This window comes from Cetorhinus maximus, chromosome 15 (assembly GCF_964194155.1).
Source record: "Cetorhinus maximus chromosome 15, sCetMax3.hap1.1, whole genome shotgun sequence".
NCBI classification, from domain to species: Eukaryota; Metazoa; Chordata; class Chondrichthyes; order Lamniformes; family Cetorhinidae; genus Cetorhinus; species Cetorhinus maximus.
This window is the reverse complement of record NC_135893.1, coordinates 6,932,962-6,959,429: the sequence shown is the minus strand read 5'-3', so window position 1 is coordinate 6,959,429 and position 26,468 is coordinate 6,932,962. Positions and strand designations below refer to the sequence as shown.

The window sequence follows — 26,468 nt, the reverse complement described above, 5'->3', positions numbered from 1 at the left end:
ACTGCAAGGATCAGTGCTTGGGCCACAGCTGTTCACAATCAATATCAATGATTTGGATTTGGGGATCAAATGTAATATTTCCAAATTTGCAGATGACACCAAACTAGGTGGGAATGTAAGTTGTGAGGAAGATGCAAGGAGACTTCAAAGGGGTTTGGACAGGCTAAGTGAATGGGCAAGAACATACAGACAGAATATGTGAATAAGTGTTAAGTTATCCACTTTGGTAGAAAAAACAAAGGCAGAGTATTTCTTAAATAGAGAGGTTGGGAGTGTTCATGTCCAAAGGGACTTGGTTGTCCTTGTTCATGAGTCACTAAAAGCTAGCATGCAGGTGCAGCAGGCAATTAGGAAGGCAAATGGCATGTTGTCCTTCATTGCAAGGGGATTACTAATCCCTGAGATGGTGGGATTGTTTTATGAGGAGAGATTGAAGAAACTGGGTCTGTATTCTCTGGAATCTCAAAGAACGACAGGTGATCTCACTGAAGCTTACAAAACTCTTACAGGACATAACAGGGTAGATGTGGATAGGATGTTTGCCCTGGCTGGTGAGTCTAAAACCAGGCGATACAGTCTCAGAATAAGGGACAGGCCATTTAAGACTGAGATGAGGAGGACTTTCTTCAGTCAGAGGTTGGTGAGTCTTTGGAATTCTCTACCCCAGAGGGCTGGGAAAGCTCAATCATTGAGCATGTTCAAGACAGAAATCCATTGATTTCTAGAGACTAATGACATTAAGGGATCATGGGGATAGTGGGAAAAATGGAGTAAGAAGTAGATGATCAGCCATGATCCATTTGAATGGCAAAGCAGGCTCGACGGGCCGAATTGCCTACACCTATTTGCTATGTTCTTATAGTTATCCTGGTGGCCTGGGCAAAGAATGCAGCTTAGTAGTGTGAGACAGGTACAGATCCCATATAACTGAGGAGATGAAGAGGCACCTGTGAAGAATTAACACCCAAATTGCAGTTATACTAGGGGTCTAACATCTTTAGTTCAACCTTAGGATGTGTGCCTCAAGCCATTCAAGGATCATGTTTATGCTGAATTGAAAGGTTGATGGAGAAAAAAATCTTTCACAAAGAGAGGAAACATGCGTGTTGCCCTGCTTGATGTTTGCGTGGTTTTGTCACCAAATCATGGGATGGTATTAATGCACAAGCTATTATTGGATCTTTCAAAAAATGCGGAATATCAATTAAATGAATGGAGAGGAAGATCATTTGTTGTGGGGCAGGGATCAAAATTATTATTTTTTCAGAGAGCTCTTTTTGAAATTTCTCGGGTTACTTTTTGATTTTTCAGGGGCACCTTTTTCATTCCCACTAACTCCTTTATTAAGTGATGCAGTCACATGGTAACACTGGTCTTTATTTGTGCTGAATTTTTTCAGGATTTCCTTCTTTAGAAAGATACGATAGTACAAATAGCAAACAGAAGGACTATGATATATTGCAGCTCATCCAATCTCAAGCCAAGAATTAATCAGACCAAAATAGTAGCTAGCCATGTGTCAATGCTGGATTTAAAAACTTATTTTGCAAAGTAATGCTTTTATTTGGCAACATATGGCTTCAAAACCAGAACAGAGAACATCTGAAAACATCTCTGTTCATCGCCTAAATACAATTCCCAATTTACAATAATAAACTAAAATCAGATTCATATCAAATTCCAACTATTTGATGCAATAAAACAGAAATCAGACAGGCAAAAGCTGTTTAGGAAGTTATTAAAAGAACAAATGAATCTGCATGGTTGATCATTTCTCTTCTCATTTCTCATTGCATTCCCAGTCCCCACCCATCACCTCACGTAACTAAAATATGACGGACCTTCTATCCACTGGCTGTTGCCTTTGTCCTTGGTACAGATGGCTCCTATGGGCCTCTTCTGTTTTTACTCCTAGGCCTCGTCCCGCTCCTGGAGGATGTCAAAAGTTCCAGTCGAACAAGTCATCGTCCAGGATATTTGCTCCAGCTGCAACAATGGATGCCCTCCCTCACGCTCTTGCTGCTCCTCCAATCATAGTTTCTGTTTCTGGAGGAGCAAGAGCAGGAGGAAGGGCACCTGTGATGGAGCGGTTGCAGCCACAGCATGGGAGAGACAATCTGTGATTGGAGGAGCACATTCTGCCTCCCATGTTTGCTTGATGCCCCAAACAAACTGCATTTTGTTTTCTCGCCCCCTGTATCTTCAATTGTTCAGCCCAAGACCAGAGGAGTCATAATGTATGGAAATATTATACGGGAATGACCTTTCTCTAATTTGTCGACCCCATCTTTTTCTTGGGCTACTGGTTGAGTTTCAGGGGTGAATTTACCCGCTGTCCCCATGTATTTTAAACTCTGTTGTGGAGGGAAGATTATGAAAGTGCCACATCTGATCCAGAGTGGAATTGTTATGATGATGCAATAGCTAAAGTAACTCAGAATGAATTCGATGAACTCTTTGTCTAGGACGCTGAAGACAATGAACTTGACAGGTTTTAAAATGCTTTGATTGCAGTTAAAGGTATTTTTGTAGAATTAATTAATTCAATAAACCGTGCCACATTAATTTTATATGAATTACCAATGCTATGTTTTTTTCACATTTCAAAATGGCGACACCCACATCTGTGGTTCACATTTTATACTCAGCATAGAAAATGACCCCTGTTTTTGGAAGGAATTATACGCAATGATCTATGATAGTGATTTGCACTAATGCTAAATTCAAAGCTGCAGAAACATTAGTGGCAATTTCAAATTTGTCCCTGGGTCAATGAATTTCTGTCATTAATTTGTGCACTGAGATTCTGATAGCTAAGCTTTTTTATTAATAATATTCTATCAGTGGCTGCTTTATTGCTGTAATTTTTATCCCATATGACTAAAATGTTTTAAAATTGCCTCTAATCTTTTGTCTGTCTTGTCAGATACAGAACTGGAAAATGTTGTTCTGACGAAAGATCGCCAACCTGAAATTAATACACAAGAATAGATCACAGAGTTAGGGATAATATATTAGCTTGGATAGAGGATTGGCTAACCAACAGAAAACAGAGTGTCAGGATAAATGGGTCTTTTTCTGGATGGCAAGCTGTAACTAGTGGGGTGCCACAGGGTTCGGTCAGAGTTGGGCCCCAACTATTTACAATCTATATTAATGACTTGGATTCAGGGATAGAAGGTACTATAGCTAAATTTGCAGATGACATCAAAATAGGTGGGAAAGTAAGTTGCAATGAAGAAATAAGAAATTTACAAATGGATATGGACAGGTTAGGTGAATGGGCCAAAATTTGGCAGATGGAGTTTAACGTGGATAAGTGTGAGGTTATCCATTTTGGTTGGAAGAATAAAAAGGTGACTTATTATTTAAATGGAGAGAAACTTCAGAATGCTTCAGTGCAGAGGGATCTGGGTGTCCTCGTGTATGAATCGCTGAAAGCTAGTATGCAGGCACAGCAGGTAATAAGGAAGGCAAATGGAATTTTGGCATTTATTGCAAAAGAAATAGAGTATAAAAATAGGGAAGTGTTGTTGCAACTGCACAAGGCATTGGTGAGACAACACTTGGAGTACTGTGCACAGTTTTGGTCCCCTTACTTGAAAAAGGATGTAGTTGCATTGGAGGCGGTTCAGAGGAGGTTCACTAGATCGATTCCAGAGATGTGGGGCTTGTCTTATGAAGAGAGATTGAGCAGTTTAGGCCTATACTCGCTAGGAAATACTCAACAGTCTCAATAGAGGAGATCTAATTGAGGTATACAAGATGCTAAAAGGGATAGACAATGTAGACATGGAATGGATGTTTCCCCTTGTGGGGCATTCTAGAACGAGAGGCCATAGTTTTAGGCTAAGGGGTGGTAGATTTAAATCAGAGATGAGGAGGAATTACTTTACTCAAAGGGTCGTGAATCTGTGGAATTCACTACCTCAGAGTGCAGTGGATGCCGGGACGCTGAATAAATTTAAGGAGATAGACAGATTTTTAATTAGTAACGGGTTGAAAGATTATGGGGAGAGGGCAGGAAATTGGAGTTGAGGCCAAAATGAGATCAGCCATGATCGTATTGAATGAATGGTGGGGCAGGCTTGAGGGGCTAAATTGCCTACTCCTGCTCCTAGTTCTTATGTTCTTATGAAATGTTAACTCTGTTGAGTATTTCCAATATTTTCTGTTTCTATTTCTTGGAACAGTATTAGAGGTTGAGGACAGAGTGACTAGAGTGGATTTTCTACATTTAGGAAGGACAGGCAAAAAGGAAAAGGAGGTGGTGTTGCGCTAATAATAAGGGGTGGGATCAGCACATTGATGGGAGGATCTCAGATCAGAAGAGCAAAATGTAGAATCTGTTTGGGTGGAACTAAGAAACAGCAAGGGACAGCAAACATTGGTAGGAGATGTTTATAGGCCACCAAACAGTCGTGGTAATGTGGGGCATGGTATTAATTAGGAGATTAGAAAAGCATGTAGCATGGGTAATACAGTAATCATGGGTAACTTCAATCTGCATATAGATTGGATAAACCCAATGAGCACTAATGCTGTGGAGGATGAGTTTCTGGAGTGTGTTAGGGATGGTTTTCTAGAGCAGTGTGTTGAGGAACTGACTAGAGCACAAGCTATTTTAGATCTGGTATTATGCAACAAGAAAGGGCTAATTAATCATCCTTTTGTAAAAGAAGCCATTGTGACCATAATATGATAGAATTTTACATTGGGCTGAATTTTGCCGTCAGCGAGCAGGGGGCGGGGCGGAGCCTGCTCGCCGACGCGTAAAATGACACGGGATGATGTTGGGGGGAGCCCCCGACGTCACCCTGTCCCACTTAAATTTTTAGGAAGGCGGGGGCGCAGCAAAATCAGCTGCGGGCCTGCCAACCTGTCAATGGCCAATTGAGGCCATTGACAGGATCAATGAAACAATTAAAGGACCTGCCCGTCCAACCTTAAGGTTGGGGGGTAGGCCAGGAGCCCTGGTGGACAATAGAAAAAACATGAAACCTCATCCACTGGCAGGATGAGGTTTCATGTAGGGATTTAAAAAGTTTAATAAAGTTTTAGTGTAATTAATGAACATGTCCCATCTCATGTGACACATGAGGGGACATGTTAAGGACTTTTTTTTTTAACGTTTTTAAAAGTGTCAGCGATCTCCCTGAGGCAGCACATTGCCTCAGGGAGATGTGCGCTCTTTCATGCACATGCACGAAAGAGCGCACTCTCGCTTTTGAGGAACCCCCCCAACCCCTCCCCATCCACACAGGAAGTGCATAGCGCTTCCCGGCGGTTGTAAGGCCCGCCCACGTAAAATGGCGGCAGGGCCCGCTTCTTCGGCGGGGATCGGCTCCCCGCCCGCTGGAGTTTAAGTCGGGCCTGCCCACCCGGCAGGCGAAAATTCTGCCCATTATTTCTGAAAGTGAGAGAGTTCAGTCTGAAGCCAGGTTTGTTAAATTTGAACAAAAGAAATTATGGAGATATGAGGGACAAATTGGCTGAGGTGGATTGGGAAAATACATTAAAAGGTATGACGGTACATAGGCAATGCATAATCTTTAAAGAATTATTACATAGTTCACAGCAATTATACATTCCTTTAAGGCACAAAAACCCAATAACAAAAGTCAGTCAACCGTGGCTAACAGAGAAAGTTAAGGATTATATAAGATTAAAAGGAAAGGCCTATGAAGTTGCCAGAAATAGATTGGGGGGATTTTAGAATACAGTAAAGGAAGACTAAAAAACTGATAAAAGGAGAATGGAATATGAACGTAAACTAGCAAAAATCATACAGACGGACTGTAAAATCTTCTTTAGGTATGTAAAAAGGAAATGTTTGGCTAAGACACGTGGGTCCATTACAGGCAGTCAGGAGAATTTATAATAGAGAATAGAGAAATGACAGAGAAGCTAAATGAGTAATTTGCATCTGTCTTCACTGAGGAAGATGCAAGAAAACTCCCAGAATTAGAGATCCAAGGTACAAGGGAGCATAAGGAATTGAAGGAAATTAGAATTAGTAAGAAGGTTGTATTGAAGAAATTATTGCGACTGAAGGTTGATAAGTTCCCAGGACCTGATATTCTACATCCCCGAGTGTTGAAATAAGTTGCTATGGAGATAGTGGATGTATTGGTGGTCATCTTCCAAAATTCTATGGATTCTGGAACGGATCCTGCAGATTGGAATGTAGCAAATATAACCCCCCTATTTAAGAAGGGAGAGAGAGAGACCTGTTAGCCTTACATCAGTGGTTGGGAAAATGCTAGAATATATTCTAAAGGACGTGATAAATTGACACTTGGATAATGATGATCTGATTGGGCATAGCCAACATGGATTTATGAATGGGAAATCATGTTTGATGAACCAGTTGGGAGTTTTTTGAGGATGTTACTAACAGGGGAGTCAATGGACGTTACTATACTTGGGTTTTCAGAAGGCTTTTGATAAAGCCCCCCACAGAAGGTTAGTTAGCAAATTAAAGCACATGGGATAAGCAGTAATATACTGGCATGGATTAAGGATTGATTAGCAGGATGCAGGAATAAACGGGTCATTCTTGTGTTGGCAGGCTGTAATAAGTGAGCAGGTAAGAGGCTGGGAATTCTGCAGTAACTCCAAAGTCTGTCCACCATCTAAAAGGCACAATACTCTCCACTTGCTTGGAGTGCAGCTCCAACAGCACACTCAAGAAGCTTGACACCATCCAGGACAAAGCAACCATCTTGATTGGTACCCCATCCACAAACATTCATTCCCTCCACCATTGATGCACAGTGGCAGCAGTGTGTCCCATCTACAAGACACGCTACAGGAACTCACCAAGCCTCCTTAGACAGCACCTTCCAAACCCACAACACTACCATCTAGAAGGACCACCTTTTCAAGGGCAATTAGGGATGGGCGATAAATGCTGGCCTACAGTGATGTCCACATTCCGTGAGTGAATAAAAAAAAAAATTGCCCTTCAGAAGGTGGTGGTAAGCCACTTTGAATTTCTGGAATCCATATAAAGAAGGTTTTGTAGTGGCTTTTAATGCAGCTGAGTGGCTTGCTTGGCCACTTCAGAGGGCAGTTAAGAGGCAACCACAATTTTGGATCTGGAGTCACACATAAGCCAGCCATATAAGGACATCAAAATTCCTTCACTGAAGGGCATTAGCGAACCAGATGAGGTTTTATGGCAATCCTGTAGTTTCGTGGATACTATCACTGTTAGTAGGTTTTTATTTCAGATTTATTTAATTAACTAAATTTAAATTCCCCAGTTGGTGTGCTGGAACTTGAAGTGTCTCTGGATCATTGGTCTCATCCTTTGCATTACTAGCCTGGTAACAACCACAATGCTACTATATCCCTAAACATACCTGCATTACATTCAGAACATGAGATAGGGGCAGGAGTAGACTATAAGCCTCTTCGAATCTGCTCTGCTATTCAGTAAGATGATGGGTGACCTTTTACATCAATTCCAGTGCCCTGCCTTAACCCCATACCATTTGATTCCCTTAGTGTCAAAATCTATCAATCTCAGTCTTGAATACGATTGATTCCCTTTAACTTCTTAATACTCAATATTTTATCAACTTGTAAAATCATTCATTGTCCAAAAATGCTACTGCAGTTTTCAAAATGCTAAATTGATTACATTACATAAAATGATATAGAATTTACCAACCATTGGGCCCAACTAATCCATGTTGGCACTTATCCTCCACATAAGCAGTAGCTCTAATCCTGTCTGGCTGTCCTATTTCCGGATCCCTTTATGCTGCTTTAATTTAAAACCATTTATTTGTATATGTTTTCATATTTAGATGAAAATCTTTTGCATTGCTTCAGCACTGAGTATCGAAAAGTATAATGAGCTGCGAGTATTTATATTGCCCATTGCCATCAATGTTGAATGAGAGAAAACAGACCAAAGTGGATATGCATTCCACTAAACATATGAAGCTCAGGTTACCAACTTCTAACTGTCTGTTAAAATCCAATGGGGTGATTTTTAACTTGGGACTGGAATCGAGGTGGAAACCACCAGCGCTACAGAATCTGTGGCCCAGGAGGTTTCGACTTGGGGCCTCAATAGCATTTCCCGATGCTAACTTCCTCCTGAAACCAGCAGGAATGATGGTGGATGGATGTCGAAATTCATGGACAGGGGAGGGTGTTGTCAGGCTTTATGGTGGCTTTTTAAAAATGATGTTGCAGCAAGATGGAAGGACTAAAGGAAAGAGTTTCAAAGTATACAGGTAAAATGGTTTGGGCTCTGCTGCTGATGATTGAGTAGAAAAGGGAAGAATGTACAGGAAACCAGAATTAAGAGTAGAAGATACAAGAAGGCATGTAGGGCTAGAGCAGATTCTAGAATTGGGCAAGAACAAAGCTGTGAACATACGAAATAAGAGCAGGAATAGGCAGTTTGGCCCGTTGAGCCTGCTCCGCCATTCAAACAGATCATGGCTGATCATCTATCGTTAATCCTGCCATACCAGGAATTAGTCTGGTGAACCTCCGTTGCACTCCCTCTATGGCAAGTATATCCTTCCTTGGATAAGGAGACCAAAACTATACTCAATACTCCAAATGCAATCTCACCAAGGCTTTATACAATTCCACCAAGGCACCCTTACCCCTGTACTCAAATCTTCTTGCGATTAAAGCCAACATACCATTTGCCTCCCTAATTGCTTGCTGCACCTGCATGCTAGCTTTTAGTGACTCATGAACAAGGACACCCAGGTCCCTTTGGCCATCAATGCTCCCCAACCTCTCACCATTTAAGAAATACTATGCCTTTGCTTTTTCTAACAAAGTGGATAACTTCATACTTATTCACATTATATTCCATCTGCCATGTTCTTGCCCATTCACTCATTATTTTTCAAGTTTTTCGTTATTGCATTCTTTCTAATAGATTCTAGCATTTTCCCTACTACTGACGCCAAACGATCAGTCTGTAGTTCTCAGTCCAGGCTCATGTTTACTTTCCCTCCTTTTTGAATTGAAGACACAACCCAAGTCTGAATGTAAAGGTAGATATTTTGCATATTCTGTGCGAATGCAACCTGGCAGTGCCTCATTAGTATGAATAACTATGACTATAATGTATATTTGGCATCAGCAATTTGCAAAAATTTGCATCACATTGATGCCAGAGAGGTAGGATTGCAGCCAAATAGGATGGTTTGCATATGTTTCAATTCCCAGTTTGAGAAAAAGTCTACAAGTTATAACTATTTTTGAATGCAGAAGGATTTGCTGTGCATTTCAGTCACTTACTGCTTTTATTTCAGATTTCCAGCATTTACAATTTTGTTTCTTTCCAGGTAATCTAAATGGGCACCCTTTTGCCCACAAAGCTTTATCCCCTTGCTCCCAAAGTCAAGCTCACACATGGAGCAGCCTGATTTGATGCCTGTGTTTCACGTGTACTCTAATAGCTAAGTGCTCATTTTTTTTTATTCTTTGCATTATCCACAGGTGTGGAGGAACAGTGGGGGCAATTGTCACTTGCCCATTGGAAGTGATTAAGACTAGACTCCAGTCCTCAGGCTTAACACTTCGTCCAGTCTACATTCCACAGGTCAACCTTAATACAATCAATGGATCGGGTGTTGTGCGACCAACACGTGTAGCACCTGGACTTTTCCAGGTTCTAAGGTAAATGAACTATTTCTGGGTTTTTTTGGTTATTTTCTACATTTCTTCACAAAAGTAATGAATTGGCTTTTCCTTTATTAGGTTGTGCTGCTGCAGCACATTGTCCATGTAGTACCCTGGTCAGATCAACTATTGCCCAGTCAATGCACTTCAAGTTAAATATTCATTGATCCTAGTATTTGGAATCTGTTCATTATATCAGCAAAGTTACAGAGCAAAGCAGTTGTTGGTTTCTAAAAATGAACATCAATCCAAAAGCAAAATGCTGTGGATGCTGGAAATCTGAAATAAAAACAGAAAATTCTGAAAATGCTTAACAGGTCAGACAGCATCTGTGGAGAGAGAAACAGAATTAATGTTTCAGATTGTGACCATTCAGCCACAAAAATGGGCATTGGTATTGCGATGCACAATTACCCTGCCATCTTTGTGCTACCTGCTCATTATCATGATTGATGCATGCAACCAGTACTAAATGTGCTGTTCATTTGCTGCACACAGCAGGGAACCCAATATTATTACTTGCTAGTACTACTAAAAGCTAGCCTGCCCCTCTTAAAGGGAAAGTGCACTGTGGGTGCTGGAGGTGCTGACATCATTTGGAATTGTACTATGCAACAAAAAAAAGGCTGACCATGGGAGAAATGTCCTATATGCACAGGGGAGCAGGAACCCATCCAGGCACTCAATGAGAAGGCATGGGAGCAGAAAGCAGCAGAGAAAAATGCCAGAAGTTCAGCACTGAGGAGCTGGATGCAGCGCCCAAGAAGTTTGATGATCTCACAAGTTGCCATGGCCATATTTCAAAGGCCATATCCAATTGCACCAACAGCCTCAGCTCCTGCTCAAATCTCCACATTCCCCATCATTTACCCATACCTATAAGATGGCAATTAACATAATGGGTAACCTGAAAATCTTCTAAATAGTGAACGGTAGTAAGAGGTGGAGTGGTACCTATTCAGGACAAAGGAGGTGAGATATACTTAGAAGCACAGGCAAGGCTAGAATACTTAATGAGCACTTTGCATTGGTGTTTACTAAGGAGGAAGATGTTTTTTAAAAATTGGTAAAGGTGAAGATGGTAGATGTAATGGATGGATAAAAGTCGTTAGTAGGATGTACTGGAAAGGCTGGCTGTGCTTAGAATGGATACATTGCAACCCAGGTTGCTAAGAGAAGTGGGGGTGGAGATAGTGGAAGGGGCTTGCCATAATCTTTCAATTTTCCCTAGATGCAGGTGAGATGCCAGAGGATTGGAAAGTAGTAAATCTAACACCCTTGTTGAAGAAATTGTACAAGGACATTCCTTGTGATACAGTAGTTTACTGAATCAGTTTAACATTAGTGAAAGGTAAGGCTTCAGAAACATTAATCAGGGAAAAGATTAACAGGAACTTGAGAGATTTGACTTAATTAAAATCAGCTTGGTCATTCAGATAAAAGGTCACAGTCCTGAAATGCTAACTGTTTCTCCATCCACAGATATGGCCAGACCTGATGAGCATTTTCTCTTAGTTCTATTAAAGTCGCACTGTGGCAGCAATTACTTCACTGAGCTGTGACTCTTGATCTTTAAGTAGACCCCACCTTCCTGTAGCTGGAACCTAGGCTGACTTGAAAGTCAGTGAAGGTGAAATACTGCAGGACAGGAATAATTTAATCTTAACCCTTCCTATGCACTCATATTGGTGCTGAGGGGTTCAAAATCGTGATCTTTGGTCCAGTTTGTCTACATTTGAACCTATGTATTTGGTTTACAAAAGTTGATTTGTTGAGTGAAATCTATTCTGAAAATATCAAATGGAGGTTGCATATTGGGGTCAGTCTGACCTCTTTCGACAGTAATAAAGAAGTTGAAAACGTAGGTAAATTGCTACACTTTTTAAGTTGCATTGCTTATTCTGCATGATTGCCGTTGCACAGAAATGTTAGAAGGAACATTGTCAAGAATGGATATTTAATCTTATGGATTTTTTTCCCCTCCTGAAGCTCAAATTACAGCAAGTTCCTATCACACTGCATTTTTCGATCATAACCCTCTGTCATAGGCAAAACTTTTAGCTGTGCTCTTTACAAAACAGAAATCATAATTGTGAAATGTGTTAACACTCACTAGTGAAAATTCTGAAATCCCATGTAATAAGGCCACATCTAACTTATTCTTCACTCTAAAGCAATCATTCTGATCACAAGGCCCAGGGCTGTTTTAGAACTTATTTGTATTGATAGGTTTTTTAGGGCTGTCATTTTTTTTTTCGGCATTCATCAATGTTGGGTGTAAGACTTGGTTCAGTAGTAGCACCCTCACCTCAGTCAAATGGTTATAGGTTAAAACCCTGAGATCTTGTCTGTCTTTCAAGATCCCTTCCTACTATTCGATGAGGAGCTAGGGAGTATTCCTGGTAACCTGGCTAACATTTAACCCTCAACACAAAAAAAATAGATTATCTGGTCATTTCTCTCTGATGTTTGTGGGGCCTTACTGCGCACAAGTTGATGACTGTGTTTGTCTACAGTACAATAATGGTTACAGTTCAAATATGTACAATTTTGAAGCACTTTGGGATGCCTTGATGTTGGGAAGGGGACTATATAAATTAATATTTCCTTTTCTCCTTTCCAAGATTTGCTTTTATCCTTTACTATTGTTTTTAATTCAGAGAGGAAAGTTGAAGGAACTTTGTCACTCATAGAAGGGCCTGTGCATGGTATCTTATAGAGTAGGAGGCCCATTGCATAGTTGGCCCCACACTGGCTTGGGATATTGTCTGGTTTTAATGATCAAACAAGCCTATAAATTGAGGACAAGGTCCTGCTGCAACCTTTTGTCTGTCCTCAGTTATCAGCCGATCTGCTGTTAATATTAAACTCGGGTTCAAGCTTGAACAAGCTACTTACTGGGAGAGACCACCTGTGCATGGCTGTCCCAGTATTGGGTAGTGGAAGCTTTAAGCAGGCAGCACAGGCTTCCTGTGGGTAATCGATAGGTGCTGACAAGGTGGAGGTACCTAATGTTTTGTTTCGGCCTGTTCTGCAACAAAATTCTAACCAACTCCAAGCTTTGCTATTTAATTCTAAATAAGTAAAGTATCATAAATCAAAACAACAACTTGCATTTGTATAGCACCAACAGAATGTATGATTTTAAAATGAGGACTGAATTAATGTTTGTGCTCCCTAATGCAATTATCTAAGCCTTTAATATATAAGTAAAAGTCCTCACAGAAGTTCCTCACAGAACAGTGATCAAAAAAGAATGGAGTGTAAGCCAAAAAAAAAGTTATTAGGACAAGTGCCAAAAGCTTGGACAATGAGGTAGGTTTTAAGGAAGGCCTTAAAGGAACAAATGGAACTGGAAAGTCGGAGGGTTTTTCAGAGAGGGTGTCCAAGTGGTCCAAGGTACAGTCACCAGAGGGATAGAGGAACTTTTGTACTAAAGCTGCACCTTCAAGTTTTAAGCACCCATTGATGTAATAAAGTTGCAGAAGTTCAGCTGCTTGCTCCCTTATTTCAAAACACTTTCTAACTTTATGTAATAACTCTTGCAGATCTATTTTAGAAAAGGAGGGCCCACGGTCACTTTTCAGAGGGCTGGGACCTAACTTGATTGGCGTTGCTCCATCCAGGTAAATTTAACTGTATTTAAATTGAAGGGAAAAATTTCCCTGGACTCTGTTATAGTTACTGTGTTACCAATGACTTTGCATATATGTCCTTAATACTGTGTGAATTTCTGTTGGCTTTTTAAAGAGGAATTCCAGCCTCCCTTGGTTGTACATTATGTTTGCTTATGTTGACAAATAACTTGGATGCGTGTGCTCACCTCTCATTTTATTATTCACACATGGCCCTTGAAAACAAGACGTGAATCCTGTCTCTGGTCAAGACACAATCTTTTGATATCGGAACATTCATAACAGCTTCACTACACCGAGTTATGTTTTACCTAAACATTAAAAGAAACCATGTTCAGTTGCTTTACTAAGTTAAAAGCAAAATCCTGCAGATGCTGGAAACCTGAAACAAAAACAGAAAATACTGGAAAAACTCAACAGATCTGGCAGCATCTGTGGAGAGAGAAACAGAGTTAACGTTTTGGGTCTGTATGACTGTTCTTCAGAGCTAAAGAGAAGTAGAAATGTGATGGAATTTATACTGTTTAAGAGGGATGGAACAGGTGAAGCAAGATAGGAGGTCAGTGATAAGTGGGGACTAAGGAGAGATTGACAAAGATGTCATGGACATAAGATAAAAGGAGTGTTAATGGTAGTGGTGAAGACTAAAGGAGGTGCTAATAGTGATAAAGAGGTAACAAAGCAGAATGTGTTAATGGTAGAACAAGGGTCAGCAATCTGTGAAAGAATAATATAGCAAGAAGTGACAGATGGCCCTATGGGAAGAGGGGAGGGTGGTTGGAGAAAAAGGATTTTAAAAATTAAATAAATAAATGAATGAAAACAAATTATAAAAAAATAATAAATTTGAAAAAAGGATTAAAAATGGATAAAGATAGAGGAGAGAGTTCATGGTCTGAAGCTTTTGAACACAATGTTAAGTCCAGAAGGCTGTAAAGTGCCTAATCGGAAAATGAGGTGCTGTTCCTCCAGTTTGCGTTGGGCTTCACTGGAACAGTGCAGCAGGCCAAAGAGGGACATGTGGGCATGAGAGCAAGATGGTGTGTTGAAATGGCAAGCTACAGGAAGGTCTGGGTTGGACTGAGCAAAGGTGTTCAGCAAAGCGGTCTCCCAGTTTGCGTTTAGTCTCCCCAATGTAGAGGAGACCACATTGGGAACAGTGAATGCAGTAGACCAAATTGGCTTAGTTGCAAGCATGACCCAGACCTTCTGTGGCTTGCCATTTCAACACACCATCCTGCTCTCATGCCCATACGTCCATCTTTGGCCTGCTGCAATGTTCCAATGAAGCGCAGACTGAAGGAACAGCACCTCATTTACCGATTAGGCACTTTACAACCCCCTGGACTTAACATTGAGTTCAACAACTTCAGACCATGAACTCTCTCCTCTATCTTTACCCCTTTTGTAGTCCTTTTTTCAGATTTATTTATCTTTAAAAAAAATTTTTTTATTCATTTGTTTATTTTTTTATCCATTTCCCCAACCTTCTCCCCCTCCCCCCATAGGGCCATCTGTCACTTGTTTCCATGTTGTTTTTTCAGAGTGCTGACCCTTGTTCTGCCATTAACACATTCTGCTTTCTTACGTTTACGCCACTATCAGCACCTTCTTTAGTCTTCACCACTACCATTAACACTCCCTTTGCCTTGTGTCCATGACATCTTTGTCAAAATCTCCTTAGCCCCCACCTATTGCTGACCTCTATCTTGCTTCACCTGCTCCACCCTCCTTAAACAGCATAAATTCCATCACATTTCTACTTCTCTTTAGCTCTGAAGAAGAGTCATATGGACTCGAAATGTTAACTCTGTTTCTCTCTCCACAGATGCTACCAGATCAGCTGAGTTTTTCCAGCATTTTCTGTTTTTGTTTCAGTTACTTCATCTTTGGGGTGTGGGGAGTTCTTTGAGCTGGGGCTGCCACTGTGGACTTGCGTCTCTCTGGATGAGATAAGTAAGGAAAACCAGATTAATAGTTCGAATTATGCCAATAATACAGGACCAGAAATCATGGAATACAAAAAAATAAATTTTAAAACTGAAGTTGAGTAGCGAGGAGAAGGGGGGTGAATGTTAATTCAGAATTTGTTTCTACAGCGGGAAAAATACCTTAGCTGGTACATTCTCACATTTAGGGCAGAAGCCTTTCTCAGCACCTCCCAAACCCACAACCTCTACCACCTAGAAGGAGGAGCAGCAGACACACGCCACCACCTGCAAATTCCCCTCCAAGCCACACACCATTCTGCTTTTGAACTATATCAACATTCCTTTGCTGTCACCGGGTCAAAATTCTGGCGTGCCCTTCCTAACAGCACTGTACATGTACCTACACCATATGGACTGCAGTGGTCAAGAAGGTGACTTTCCACCACGTGCTCTAGGGCAATTGGGGATGAGCAGTAAATGCTGGCCTTGCCAGCAATGTTCACATCCTATGAAAGAATTAAAAAAACTTAACTTCAGTGAAGTTGTAAGGGATAAGATGGTGAATCAAGGCCCAGGCCTTTGCTAAGCTGGATAATGCTCCTTCCTCAATCAACACCACTAAACAGACTAATTGTTTTTTCATCTTAATGCCATTTGTAGGATATTGGCTTACGAAAAATAACCAACATGGTTACTCATTTAAGTCACAATACTTCAAAGGAACTTATCGTATGTGGTGCACTTTGTGATTTTTTTTTTTCCAATTATGCCAATGGATTTTTATAATCCTTGTTGTGTTTGAAGACTTGCTGAGCAACCTCTCTAAGCAGAAGAAAAGCGTACCGACTCAGCTTCAAAGAATTACTTGAAAAGGATATTTGCCTCTCAAGCGACATTTGTTTAAAGCTGTGGAAGAGTTCAAGATAGTGCATTTATATACACAGTTCTAATTTATCTCATTTGCTAAGTATAAAAAGTATAAAGCAATTCCTGCTTTGCGCTGTTTATTCATCTCAACGAGAACAACATGGCATGACTGTCTGCCTGAATGAACCTGGGTGAAAGAGAAGAAATTAGTCACGGTTATCCAATGTCCCCTGCAGGAACGTGTGTGCACTTCAGATGAGGATAGGAATTAATGTGGCTGTGCTAGCCTGCTGTCACCTGGGGGTGACTCTTCTTCAGAGTCATGTTGCACTCAAAACGTTAACTCTGTTTCTCTCTTGCTACCAGACCTGAGTTTTTTCAGCATTTTCTGTTTTTATTTCAGATTTCCAGCATCCGCAGAATTTTGCTTTTATTTTGAATATCACAGTTGTCGGCATTCTGCTAATAAACTCATTGTGAGGAAAGAACACAAATGATTTTTTATAGTGTAAGGAGAAACAGTACACAATTGTTTCTTGGCAAGCAGATGTGCATGCAGTGCTGGGCACAGACTTAACCCATTGGATTCCTCACAGAAATCAGCACTTTCAACATATTAATCAGTTGTTAATAGATTTGTTGAGAACAAAAGATCAGCTCAGTGGTGGAGGTAGGAGTGCTGCTAGTGATGGGAATGGATCTCATTTTGCTATTCACCTTTGTCTGTTCAGGTATGCTGAGAACAAGATGCAGATTTAAGATCCTCGTTTTGTAACGATGAAGATTCCTATTGCGATTTTCACTACAGCTATTCCTTGACCTTTTCTGAGAATAATTAAAGGCTGTTTTGTGCGAGGGATCTTTATTCAACATGAACTGGACCTTGAAAAATGGCTGTTCAGGTGTTAACCTAATTTTTGACTGAGTGGGAAAGTGTGCATTCACACTGAGCCCAGTTCTGATTTCACCCAGCATCCATTTGTGCAAAGTTTCAACATGAGCCACTACGTAACAATCAGAAGTGGAAATTCGTCTGAAGATTCACACTGTATTTCAGCACTTGGAAGACTCAATGCTAACTTTGGGAGGCAGATGAAAAGATGACCCTTTCACTTTATTTAGAGGCATTGTTTTCAGATGACATATTCATTTCTGTTTTAACTGATGACCAGACCCTAATTACTAAGTAATCTTGAAAAAGCTGGTCAGCATTCCCAGAGGCCTCGGTGTACACATAAATTGCAATTTGGAACAAAAATAAAAAACAGGAGGTCAGTTAGCATCTGTGAAAGAACTAATTAGTTAATCATAGAGGCATACAGTCCTCAGGCTGCACACCTGAAACAATATAGGTGTTCTTCTGTGTTCTTGTGTTCTCTCCACAGATGATGACTGATCTGTGTTTCTCCAGCACTTTGTTTTTATTCCTTAGAACCATAGAGAAGTTACGGTGCAGAAGGAGGCCATTCGGCCTGTCGTGTCTGTGCCGGCCAAAAAAGAGAAAAAAGAAACTAGCTGCTCATTTTAATCCAACTTTCCGGCACCTGGTCCATAGCCTTGCAGGTTACTGCACTTAAGATGCAGATCCAGGTATCTTTTAAATGAGTTGAGCATTTTAGCCTCAACCACCAACTTAGACAGTGAATTCAAGATGCCCACCACCCTCTGGGTGGAAACGTTTTTCCTCATGTCCCCTCTAGTCCTTCTACCAATCACCTTAAATCTATGCCCCCTGGTAATTAACCCCTTAGCTAAGAGAAATAAGTCTTTCTTGTCTACCCCATCTAGGCCCCTCATAATTTTGTATATCTCAATTAGGTCACCCCTTAGCCTCCTCTGTTCTAAGGAAAATAACCCTAACCTATCCAATTTATCCTCGTAGCTGCAATTTTCAAGCCCTGGCAACATTTTTGTAAATCTCATCTGCACACTCTCTAGAGTAATTATGTCCTTCCTATAATGTTGGGACCAGAACTGTACACAAAATTCCAGCTGTGGCCTAACCAGTGTTTTATACAGTTCCACCATTACATCCCTGCTTTCATATTCAATACGTCACCCGATAAAGGAAAGCATTGCTTTTATGCTTTCTTGACCACCTTGTCCACCTGTCCTGCCACCTTCAAGGACCTGTGGACATGCACTCCTAGGTCTCTCACTGACTCAACTCCTCTCAATAACTTCTTGTTTATTGAATATTCCCTTGCTGTGTTTGCCCTCCCCAAATGCATTACCTTACACTTTTCCAGATTGAATTCCATTTGCCACTTTTCTGCCCACTCAACCAAACCATTGATGTAATTCTGGAGTCGACAGCTATCCTCTTCATGATCAACTACACGGCCAATTTTTGTGTCATCTGCAAAATTCCCAATCATGCCTCCCACATTTAAGTCTAAATCATTAATATATACCACAAACAGCAAGGGCCCCAACACTGAGCCCTGTGGAACACCACTGGAAACCATTTTCCATTTGCAAAAACATCCATCGATTGTTACCCTTTGTTTCCTGTCACTGAGCCAATTTTTGATCCAACCTGAAATCCATGTAGACAACATCCACTCTACTATCCTCATCAATCCTTCTTGTTACTTTCTCAAAAAATTCTATTAAGTTAGTAAGACAATCTTCCCCTAACAAATATTTGCTCACTGCCCCTGATCAATCTGAGCCTTTCTAAGTGACAGATTATCCTGTCTCTCAGAATTGTTTCTAGTAATTTGCCCACCACTGAAGTCAGACTGACTGGCCTATAATTTTCTGGCCTATACCTTGCACCTTTTTTAAATAATGGTACAATGTTTGCAGACCTGCAATCCTCTGGGACCTTGCCTGTGTCTAGTAAGAATTGGAAAATGATCCTCAGAGCATCCGCTATTTCTTCCCTGGCTTCCTTCAACAGCCTGGGAACGTCCATCTGGCCCTGGTGATTTAGCCACCTTCAAGGATGCCAGTCCCTTCAGTACTTCCTCTCACTATGCTTATTGTACCTAATGTTTCACACACTCCTCTTTAACTAGAATGTATGCATCAGCCCTCTCCTTAGTGAAGACAGAGACAAAGTACTCATTGAGAACCCTGCCCACATCTGCATCAACCCACCACACATATACATCCCTGATAGGCCCTACCTTTTCCTTAGTTATTCTCTTGCTCTTAATGTACTGGTAAAACATCTTAGGATTTTCTTTGATTTTACCTGCCAATATTTTTTCGTATCCTGTCTTTGTTTTCCTAATTTCCATTTTTACTTCACCCCTGTACTTTCTATGCTCCTCTAGGCTTTCTACAGTATTAAGATTTTGTGACTGTCATAAGCATGTGTTTCCAACATTTTTTTTTTGCTTTTGATTTTTAGGAGTAGAATCGCACTGGGATAACCCAATTCTTAAATACTTCCAAGCTTTCTTTAGTTTCAGCAGTTTTTAATTAATGTCTCTGTTCCCAAATGCATGATTTAGTTTTGTAGGCATGTCACTATATAAGAGAGTATGCACAGCATGCTGTTCTCCAACTGAGAAACCAAACAGTCTGCAGCCAAGCATCTGCTAATGCCAGTCTTGAGGAAGCTGGAGTGGGACTTAGGGTGCTTTTTTATTGTTTCTTGCCTTGTTTGTGTAGGTTTTTGGTTTCCAATTTGAACTTCTTTAGCAAGCAATTAAAGGAATCATGGACAAACTGTTACAAAAACAGAAAATGCTGGAAGTACTCAGCAGGTTTGGCAGCAGCTGTGGAGAGAGAGATAGAGTTGATTTTTCAGGTCAATGGCCTTTCAACAGAAGGTTCTGATACAAGGCCATTGATCTGAAATGTTAATTCTGCTTCTCTCTCCACAGATTCTGCCAAACCTGCTGAATACTGGCAACATTTTCTGTTTCTATTTCAGATTTCTAGCATCTGTAGTATTTTGCTTATGGACAAACTTGTGATGTGCCACCCCATATCACCCTGATGCATCATCAGTGCCTCTTTGCCATGTAATTTCAGCCTTCTCTCAGTCCAGGGATACTAAGGGCAATTATGCCCATTGGTGCCCTGGATAAGTTTAGCATAGAATGGAAACCTTCTAGTCTGTAGAGTGCATACTGAGCCACCACTTTTAGCGAGTGTGTGTATTTTAAAGGGTTTGGAAACTATACAGGTAAGTTCTTGTGATGAACAAAGGGATCTTCAAAGCATATAAGCCCAGTGATGTGTATATGATTGCTCTATTTCCAAATTGAGCAAGAGGCTATTCAAATAAATCTTGAAACAAGCCAAATGTATTCATAAGTCTTTTGTGGGATCTTCCTAGATGATGATGATGGTGTGTGTTATTTACTTCAATGAAGTTTATGACTCCTGGGGTGGTTGAGTACTTTCTCAATTTCTGCCACCCCACCTTTCAAGGAAGTGTTTGTTTTCAAAACATCTAAAATGCCTAAAGGAGTAAGAATATTCACAATTACTGATACCTTTAATGGCTCTGTCACTGTAATCCAAAATTATTTTTTCCCAAAGGCACTGAATGGGTTGTTCTTTAAAAAAAAATTATAAAGGGTACAATATGAATCTAAGTTCTGTGTTTTGAAGTATAGTAAAACAGTTACCTGTATAAACCTAATGCAGCATAAGCCAAAACTATCTCGGTATTTGCTGGCATAGTCAACATCTAAAATAATAAGTTATATCCTTGACTTCTAAATACGCAGTTCAAATTCCATTAACCCCTCTTTACTCAAATTATTATTTAATCATTCAGTTCATCTGTTAGCAGTAATTAGATGCAACAAAACAAATGTATTATCATTTTTGTTTATCTGCAGGGCAATCTACTTTGCTGCATACTCCAAAGCCAAGGAGAAATGTAATGCAATCTTTGTACCACATTCTAATGTTGTCAACATGTGTTCTGCTGGTTTTGCAAGTAAGTAGTAATTAATTACAAAGCATTCGCTTAAAATGTTCATTTAAGAGTGAAAGTACAAAGTAGTAGAGTTTTATTCCTTTTCCCAGAACCTAGATGTTATCTTGGCCAAATGTGTGTTTGTAAGGGACGATTTGATTAACGTTTTCAAGATATTAATGGAAACAGATAGGGTAGATAGAGGGCAACTATTTCCACTGGTTGAGGAGTCTGAAGGCATTGTCTAAAAATTAGAGCCAGATCTTTCACGGGTGAAATTAAGAAACACTTCTACACTCAAAGAGGGCAAAGGTTTGGAGCTCTGTTCTGCAAATGGCAGTTGATACTACATAAATTATTAATTTTAATCTGAGATTGGTTAACAAAAATCTATCAATGGTGCTATGAGATATGGTTAAAGGCAGGGGCTTTGAGTTAAATCACAGATCAACTATGATTTCGCCAAATGACAGAATGGGCTTGAGGGGCTAAATGGCTTACTCCAGTTTCTATGTTTTTAATCAAATTATCCAAGTTTTATTTTTATTCCTTATCAACAAAGGAGTATACTGAACTGTATAACTTTAGTGGAACTGTATAACTGTAATGCACAAAATGTAACTACTATTAAATATGTAGTATTAAAATATTGACCCTGAAGCTGGTGGGCATGCTTAATCATTGCATCTATGATCATATTTCAAAATGTGAAATAAAAATACATGTACCTCTTTTATACACTAGGCTTTATTACAAATACATTGATGAACCCTATTTGGTTAGTGAAAACAAGGATGCAGTTGGAAAGCAGGTAGGCTATACTAATGCACGTGTTTTAGGATATTTGCAGTCACGATGGCAACTACAAAATCCTCAATGCTAAATTGGTTCCTCACTATCTGTTTGTAGGAAACGAGGTGATAAAGCAACAAATGCTTTCCAGTGTGCAAAGTACGTTTATCAAACTGAAGGATTCAAAGGCTTTTACAGAGGTTTAACTGCTTCGTATGCTGGGATCTCCGAGACTGTGATTCATTTTGTTATTTATGAAGCCTTGAAGAAACATTTAGAGGAGTGGAGGTTCACTGTAAGGGAAAATGACAAGAATGCATCAGACTTTCTAGGATTGATGATGGCTGCTGGCTTTTCAAAGACTTGTGCATCTTGTACTGCTTATCCTCATGGTAAGTCTCCCTTGTTCGTCCCCTTGATTTATTAAATACTGCCCTACTGCTGATGTAAGGAGCTAATGGAAGTGAACAAAAATGTTATCTAAAATCCTATCAATGTCACCATATCGTATAGTTGCATTTTGTTCTGGAAAATTGCACACTACTATGGATCTGATTTGCCATTATTTGAAGGAGATGTTTGAGGGTTTCTTCCATGAAGGAATTCAATAAAATGCATTTTGTGGATTTTTAGAACAAAGTTCTGTTGAATCTTCAAATAAGTTTAACTTAAGAACATAGTCATGATCCTTTTATTGTGCAATACTGCTTTATTTTTGTGACTTTAAGATGTGTAGCTTTCACTTTCTGGTGATCATCAAAAATGCATGAAAGTCAAGTGGAACTTTTTTTATTCGTTCATGGGATGTGGGCGTCACTGGCTAGGCCTAATTGCCCTTGTTCAGAGGGCATTAAGAGTCAACCACATTGCTATGGCTCTGGAGTCACATGTAGGCCAGACCAGGTAAGAACAGCAGATTTCCTTCCCTAAAGGACATTAGTGAATCAGATGGGTTTTTATGACAGTCGGCAATGGTTTTGTGGTCATCATCAGACTTTTAATTCCAAATTAGTTTATCACAAAACCTTACTACAATTCTGTCGTCGACCAATCGCGCAGCATGACTGACTTTTACAGAGGGCTGCTTTTATCTATTATGTTCATCGTGATGGTATCACATAGCTGCTATTGTACTTCATTTGAAATTCACAAAGAAAATAAATGTTAAAAATCCAATCCCACCAACAATGTATGAAAACATTAGGGAGGAAAAAGTGCTCAAATATTTTCTTCTTTCTCATTATCTCTCACTAACTTAGATTCACTTCCCCTTGCTTTATTTTTGTCCTCTAGTTCTTATTTATTTCTATTTTTTTAACCCACCCTTCCCCAAAGAAATTCTCCTCTCTTCTGAAGGCATTGGTTTAAGCTGATGTACAGATCCATGGCTTCTGGCAGCCATTCAACACTGAGCCCAAATATAATGTCATCATATCAGCAATACTAAAACTAATCTCAATTCCTCTATCACTTTTCTAGTTTTGGTCAGATAATTTCATGGTACTTAGGATCTTATCCCTACTCTTCCTTAAACCCGGTATTGGGAAATTACAGACGTGCACCTATAAAGTGCAACAGCAATATTATTTAATGTTTAAGATTCCAAGTTCTAGCATTGAAAGAATGCAGTAAAATAAACGCACGAGTATTAACATTGGAGCAGTTGTTAGCTGTCACAGTCTGTTTCAACACTAGGCCAATTCTCATTTCATGATTCTACTTTGGCAAGTTTATTTCAAGATTGATAGAATCATATGACATAGGAGGAGGTTATTCAATCCATTTTGCCTGTGCCAGCTCTTTGAAAGAGAGATCCAATAATTCCCATTCGTCCACTCTTTCCAATTATTTCCTTTTCAAGTATACAACCAATATATAACCGATTCACTTTTGAAAGTTACTGTTGAATCTGTTTCCACCAACCTTTCAAACGTAAGAACATACAAATTAGGAGTAGGCCACTCGGCCCCTCGAGCCTGCTCCGCCATTCAATAAGATCATGGCTGATCTGATTGTAACCTTCACTCCACATACCTGCCTACCACAATAACCCTTCACCCCCTTGTTTATCAAGAATCTACCTAGCTGTGCCTTGCATTCCAGATAATCATAACTTGCTATAAAAATATTTCTTCTCATCTCCCCTCTGATTCTTTTGTCATCCTAGCCTTATTCTGCCTTTATTCTACATTATGTAGTAATGATGAATGTAACTTATTATGTTTCTAGAAAAGTTGAAAAGTGTCCCCACAAAAACAATAGCATTATAATAGACTCCAGATGTTTGAGAGAAATACTTGGAGTGGTACTAAGCTAATCCCATCAGGAAGGTGCTAGATTTGTGCTGAATTAACCATTCAGTGGAGCTCAACTATTGGCCTCACTTAGCATGATGCTAGGGAGAGGAAAATAATGAGCTAGATTCTGTACACACTAACTATTCAGTGACTTCAATTGAAAAATGTACCTGTAACAGGATTGCTAACTGCTTCTTAGCGCTCCATTCAATAATGCTGAGAGGAGCATCAAAGTGAAAACTGAAATGAAGAAAAAACTTGACACTAATTATTTTTCACATTTATTTTTCAGAGGTAATAAGGACACGATTAAGGGAGGAAGGCACAAAGTACAAGTCATTTTTGCAAACTGCACGTTTAGTGGCAATAGAGGAAGGTTATAGTGCTTTCTATAGAGGACTGCAAGCTCAGCTGATTCGCCAGATTCCAAACACTGCAATAATGATGACTACCTATGAACTGATTGTTCATGTTTTGGGATAGTGTTGGAAATAAAAGGACACCAAGCAATCAAAGGATTCTGTTTTGTCGCACTGCAATATCATAATGAGCCACAAACTAAGGGAAAATGTGGCAAGTCACTGACCAGATTAGAAATTGTTCATGTCAACTATAAAGGTGAGATTTTCTCTCTGGATCTGAGCAACGTGCGCACTTTGGGTGCTAAAACTGGCATTAACATCCCTGTGTTAACTAGAAATAAACTTGCCGGGGTTCTGGTTCCTGATTGCTGTCTGGTGACTTCTGCACAAAGTGTGTTGGTGGGCACTGAGTGATATCAAAACCATGAAGTCCTCTCTGGTTTTCTGCCACTCAGACCAAGCTCTCATATTGGACACATGGGGAAGTTACCAGATGGCTGCCAGTGCCTGTGAAACTGTACCAAAGCAAGAGTCATCGCTGATGGAGAATTGGCAAAACAAAGAAAACTCTTTTTCTCTGAAGCTAATCTGTGCAGTGATATCAATGCATTGGTCTCTAGGCATCACTATTTATTTTGATGATGAAATGAAGTAAAGTTGCAAACTTAATTTGTGATACCATTTTTCTCTTGGAATGCATAGGACTTTTCTTTTGGCCTTCTGAAAATATTCGGAAGCTGTTTGAAAGGAATGTGTATATATTTGTAATGTATATGTTTTCTGTAGATATGTTTGGTTAATATGTGTTTCTACTGAATGCGGTATAAAATACACGCTACGTGCAGTTACAAAAGAAAATGAGAGCAAATGTTAATTTATTTGGTTTAATGTGTCTCTAACAAAATGTGGAAACTGGAAAATGTTACCCTTTCATTACAATGGTGTTTTACAAAACTTGGAAGGGAAATGTACATCTTATCACATGACAAGCACATACAATACTGCCATGCTACTAAGTCACTTTTTAGTTATTTTAGTTTACAACTGAGTCTCCTAAAAATAATTTGGAATTAATTTCTCATTGAATTGAATTCAGGACTCAGTCTTGACTGAACTTCGAATTAGATACTTTGTTTTCTTTCAGATTACCAGCAGCTGCAGTACTTTACATTTACTTTGTCAAAACATTTGACAGTTTTATCAATGTATTGCACATTTCAGCGTTGAATCAGCAGAAAGCTACAAATTGAATGTTAAAACCTGCAGTGATGATCATTTTAAAAATTGCTCTTCTATTAATTTTAGATGTGTGCCTTATTAAGTTGACAAGCTATCAAACTAACATTGTACTGGAATGAAATTGTCTTCAATGATCAGTACTGCAGGTTTTAGTATGACCTGGTAATCAAAATAGTTTTTTTATCGTTCCCTTTCCACACTTGTTGCAGACCGTTTTTTTTCCCCCAGGTGTTTAAATACTTGCATTTAATGACTATAATTGGGGGGAGGTTAAGGAGACTCAATGATAATACCCTGCTAGAGCAATATTGAAGTTTTAGTGACAATGGATAGAAATGTTCTGGCTAAACCCAGAATTTGGGACAATGTTGTTGGGAGATGCTTTTTAAAGAAAATAAATAGTAATGACTTAGTCATGTTCCGTTATTGCTTGTGTTCAGCATGTGTTACTGTTAAATTTGTTTCTTTTCAAAATATTCTGAATCGGTGCGAGAATTCCCATCTGAATAAATGCCTTCATCCTAACTTTCCTACCAAGCACTTCAGTTATTTTGATCTTTGAATACAATATAGGAGCAGGCTTTGTTAAGCTCAATACCAAAGGTATAGGAAGCAATTCCTCTTGATTCCTTCGATTTCTGTGGTGCCAATCAACTGTTTTGTTTAGAAAATAATTTCTCAGCTATATCACTGACAAAAAAAATCCAGAGAATGTTTGTATTTTTGGAAAAAGTGGGAGGGCTTAAGTCAAAGTCACTGGTGATTTTTTTTCTCCCTAAGTTCTGCGTATT

At 39.6% G+C, this 26,468-nt stretch overlaps 1 protein-coding gene across 1 annotated transcript in view; it reads left to right on the top strand.

The window, feature by feature from the left end:
• The window catches only part of slc25a33 (solute carrier family 25 member 33), a 33,469-nt gene extending 7,267 nt beyond the window's left edge, over window positions 1-26,202 (top strand). Inside the window, exons 2-7 of the mRNA XM_078557812.1 lie at window positions 9,484-9,663; window positions 13,215-13,292; window positions 20,908-21,008; window positions 21,732-21,798; window positions 21,897-22,171; window positions 24,369-26,202. Of these exons, the coding sequence (XP_078413938.1) occupies window positions 9,484-9,663; window positions 13,215-13,292; window positions 20,908-21,008; window positions 21,732-21,798; window positions 21,897-22,171; window positions 24,369-24,559 (892 nt within the window). The 3' untranslated portion in view covers window positions 24,560-26,202. The remainder of the gene's footprint in view (window positions 1-9,483; window positions 9,664-13,214; window positions 13,293-20,907; window positions 21,009-21,731; window positions 21,799-21,896; window positions 22,172-24,368) is intronic.
• The last annotated feature ends 266 nt before the right edge of the window (window positions 26,203-26,468 follow it).